The sequence below is a fragment of the Leishmania braziliensis genome, chromosome 3, assembly GCF_000002845.2.
Source record: "Leishmania braziliensis MHOM/BR/75/M2904 complete genome, chromosome 3".
Taxonomy (NCBI): Eukaryota; Euglenozoa; class Kinetoplastea; order Trypanosomatida; family Trypanosomatidae; genus Leishmania; species Leishmania braziliensis.
The window spans coordinates 106674-110281 of record NC_009296.2 but is presented as its reverse complement, the minus strand read 5'-3'; the positions used below and the strand labels follow the sequence as shown (position 1 = coordinate 110281).

The 3608-nt window shown below is 58.8% G+C and overlaps 1 protein-coding gene across 1 annotated transcript; it reads right to left on the bottom strand.

Annotated features, from left to right (window-relative positions):
- Nucleotides 1-1232: 1232 nt before the first annotated feature.
- On the bottom strand, nucleotides 1233-2126 carry LBRM_03_0350 (conserved hypothetical protein; the record flags this gene model as incomplete). Its single annotated transcript, XM_001561575.1, has 1 exon — nucleotides 1233-2126. The coding sequence occupies one exon, from the start codon at nucleotides 2124-2126 to the stop codon at nucleotides 1233-1235; it is 894 nt and encodes a 297-aa protein (XP_001561625.1).
- Between the last annotated feature and the right edge of the window lie 1482 nt (nucleotides 2127-3608).

The following is a 3608-nucleotide window of genomic DNA, read 5'->3' as shown; positions in this document are numbered from 1 at the left end:
CCCCCCCCCCCCCACACACACAACCCGCGAAGACGATACGTAAGACGGCCGAGGGGGAGAGAGAGGCCACACAGAAACCCGAAGAGAGGAAGAACAACAACAGCAGTCGAAGAGAATGCAATGTCGGAGGCGGGCGCGGAGAAGGAAAGGAGTAGGCGGCGGCTTGCGTGCGGAGACTGGTACAGAGCGACACGTACCCATACCCCCACACACACACACACATATATATGCGTGTCTACACACGTGAACACACAAAGCAGGCGCGGCTCACGGAAAAGAGTTGTAGTCGAACGAAGAGGGCGTGGGAGAGGGAAGGGGGTGGGGAATGCCGGGATGACCCACGTGAAGGAAAAAAACCGAAAAAGGCGAGGAGGCGCTGAGGCAGACGGAGGGGAGGAGCGCACAACCGAAGAGGATGACGGGGAAGAGAAAACAACGCTAAGTCAGGGACTTCGTCACGACGCTTCGTCCGCCTCCTCGATTGCCTGTCTCGCTCGCTCTCTCTCTCTCTCTTTCCATTCATCGTGGTGTGCTGGGTTATGTATGCGCTCGCTTTGTGTTGCAGCTGCCACCGCGGAGTACACATCACCATCGGCGAAACAGGGAAAGAGAGCACGCGCGCGACAGATCATCGTGTACGAGCTTACAGAGTGATGGCGGCGGTGGGTGCCAGGGTGGAGGGTAGAGGTGGTTAGAATAGCCAACAGACTGTAGGGTGGACAGGCATCAAGACGTGAAGGTGTAAAAGAGAGAGAGATAAGAGATGGCATCCCCAGTGCGAACGTGAGCAAAAAATGTCTCATCGTTAAGGGAGTAACAGAAAGAAAGCGGTGCGTGTGTGCGTGTTTGCGGGGAGCGGGGGAGTGTGATGATGATGTAGAAGGAGGGGTGGTGGGTGGCGGCGGTGACTGTGGCTGTGGAATTCCTCTCGGTGTGTCTGCACGGTGGACAGAGAGAGAGAGAGAAGCGTGTCAGCACACAAGTCGAAGGAAAAGCAGCAGGAAAAAAAACGGCCGTTTTAGAGGTCCGCCGTCACTGTAGGGACGGAGGAGAGTGGGGCGCGGGTGATGCTCAGTTGCCTCCTCACCTCTTGACTTACACACCCACGCACACACACACACACAGGCAGACAGGCATGAAGAGCCACACGCACACAGACCTCCAGAGCCCATGCTTGAATGGATTCCGCGAGGTGAGAGAATGACCCACGCATGCGGGGCGTGCACGCGGTCCTAAGTGTTTCCGTCATTCTTGAGTATCGGCACGCTACTGTTCAGCCCAGTAACTTCCTCCGGCTTCTGCCTGCAAACACCGAGCCAGTCAAGCAGCTGCGTCATCGGGATCACCGGCAGGATTATGCGGTCCCAAACCTCGTTCAGAATCTCCGCAAAGGCGAGGTAGAGGGCGGTGGAGCCGCAGATGACGCCCTCGTAGCCGGCCACACGGAGCGCTGTCTGGCTGCCCGTCATGCTGGCAAAACCAAGAATCAGGAAGAGCAGCGTCACGGTGAGGATCACGATAAAGATGGCGACGTTCATGCGGATGGTGCACATAAGCATGAAGAAGGAGAAGATTCCCCACAGAACGAGGTATACGCCTACGAAATACTCGCTCGACGGCTCCACAATCGACGAGTTGCGAGCAGCCGTGTTGGGCAGCAGCCAGACGAGCACGAGAGACAGCCAGAAGGCGCCATACGACGTGAAGGCGACGTGGGCAAAGGTGTTGCCGCGCACCCACTCGAGCAGGCCCGCGATGACCTGCGCACCCCCGCCGAGGGCGATGCCCATGGCGACGATCACTGTCGAGAGCGGGAATCTCCCGGTGTTGTGCAGGTTCAGCAGGATCGTTGAGAGGCCAAAGCCCAGTAGGCCGACCGGGCCTGAATTGGCGGTGCGCCGTGGCGCGATTGCCGCCTGATATTCCCACTCCTGCAGCTCACGCAGACGCCGCTGCTTCAGCAGAAGCGAAGATTTCCGGACGGCTGACCCGTTCTTCTGGCCAGGCACTTGCGAGGACAAATTATGGTTGGAGTACTTCTCATGAAATTTGCGCAGGTCGGGGTTCGAGGCGACCTCGAGGGGCTCATGGGCGAGGGGGTCACATGGGATGCTGACAGCGGACATCTCTTACCGTGAACGAGGGTGTTGCTGTGGTACGCGGACCTGAGCGTGCTGGAGAGGGGCCGGGTGCGGGGTGAGGTGGGAAGGGGGAGGGAGAAGGATGGGGTTGAGGGGGGAGGCCGATGGCGAGTCGCTGTCTCGGGTTCTACCTGGTGTTCCTCAGGAGGGGAAGAAGGGGCAGAGAGGGAGAACGCGCTGAGTCAGGTGCGGATGCGATGGCGCCAAGTTATCGCACTCTGCTTGCACGCACCCGCCCACGCAGCAACAGGTTAAAAGGAAAGGGTGGACAAAAATATAGGCCCAGCCAAGCGACGCGAAAGGCGTGTGGTGGATCGCTAGAAGGGGTTTTGGAGGCGAGGCGGAGAGGAAGAGCGCGCAGGTGTGTTGTCTCTGGATGGTGGTTGTGGTGGGCGCGGCAGGGGGGGGGTGAAGGGCCAAAGCGTGCGAATGAATGCGATCAGGAAGTAGAGGTGAATGACATCGATTGCGCGATATACGCCATGTGCTTATGGGGTGTGAAGAGGGGAAGGGGGGAGGGAGGGAGGAGTCCAGGAAGCGAGCAATCCACCTTGTACGTGAGTACGCGTACAAGCACACGCACACACAACGTCTGTTCGTGGACGTGCAGCCGTACGTACCTGGCGTCTCTGCTGGAGATTTGGGGCGGGGGGGGGGGGAGAAGCGCGAAGGAGAGCGGCAGCAGCGATGAGCAAGCAGCTTCAGTCGACAGGCGAATTTCACCCATCGTCCTGCCCCCCTATCCACACGAGCGGGCAGCTCAGCGTCGCCCTCATTTCCGTTGGATGCGCGCGCAGGTACACCCCTGCCCCCCCCTCCGTGCCTACACCAGGTAAGACAAGGGTAAGGGAGGTGTTGTGCGCAAGGACTCGCCATCGCGGTAATGCGATGCAGGCGCATACGTGTTGACCGATGTTCGTTACCGAGAGAGAGAGAGGGAGAGGGAAGCGGGGTGGCAATGGTGGTGGTGGGGGGGGGGAGAACAGCAACAAGAGAAACGGCTCAGGCGTTAGAGAAGGCGGTGTCGAAAGAGCGCCACCGACCCCACGGAGTGTGTGTGTATGCTGAGCACGAGAAGAAAAATTCGTTTTGATATGTAAAGCAAGAGTCTTTTACGAGGAGTGGGGAAGCAATCGGGAAGAAGAGGAGGGGGGGGGGAGCGGGAGGACGCCGCATGGTAAGGTGATGGGGGGAGGGAGTGGGGAAGAGTGAGGCCCATGCTCGTGCGGCAAAATGTGCGCACACGCAGACACTAAAGCACCCCCATGCCGCGTTGTGTCGAGGGAGGAGATAAGAGAGAAGAAGAAGCTAGATGAACGGGGAGCAGAATATATATATATAAGCACACGCACACACACACACACACACCTGGGCACTCGCCTGGGGAAGGAAGATGCTATAAAAAGGATGTGTGGGCTGTGGCCGTCTGTGATCGCTCGTCTCTCTGCAAGCGATCACAGACAGCCA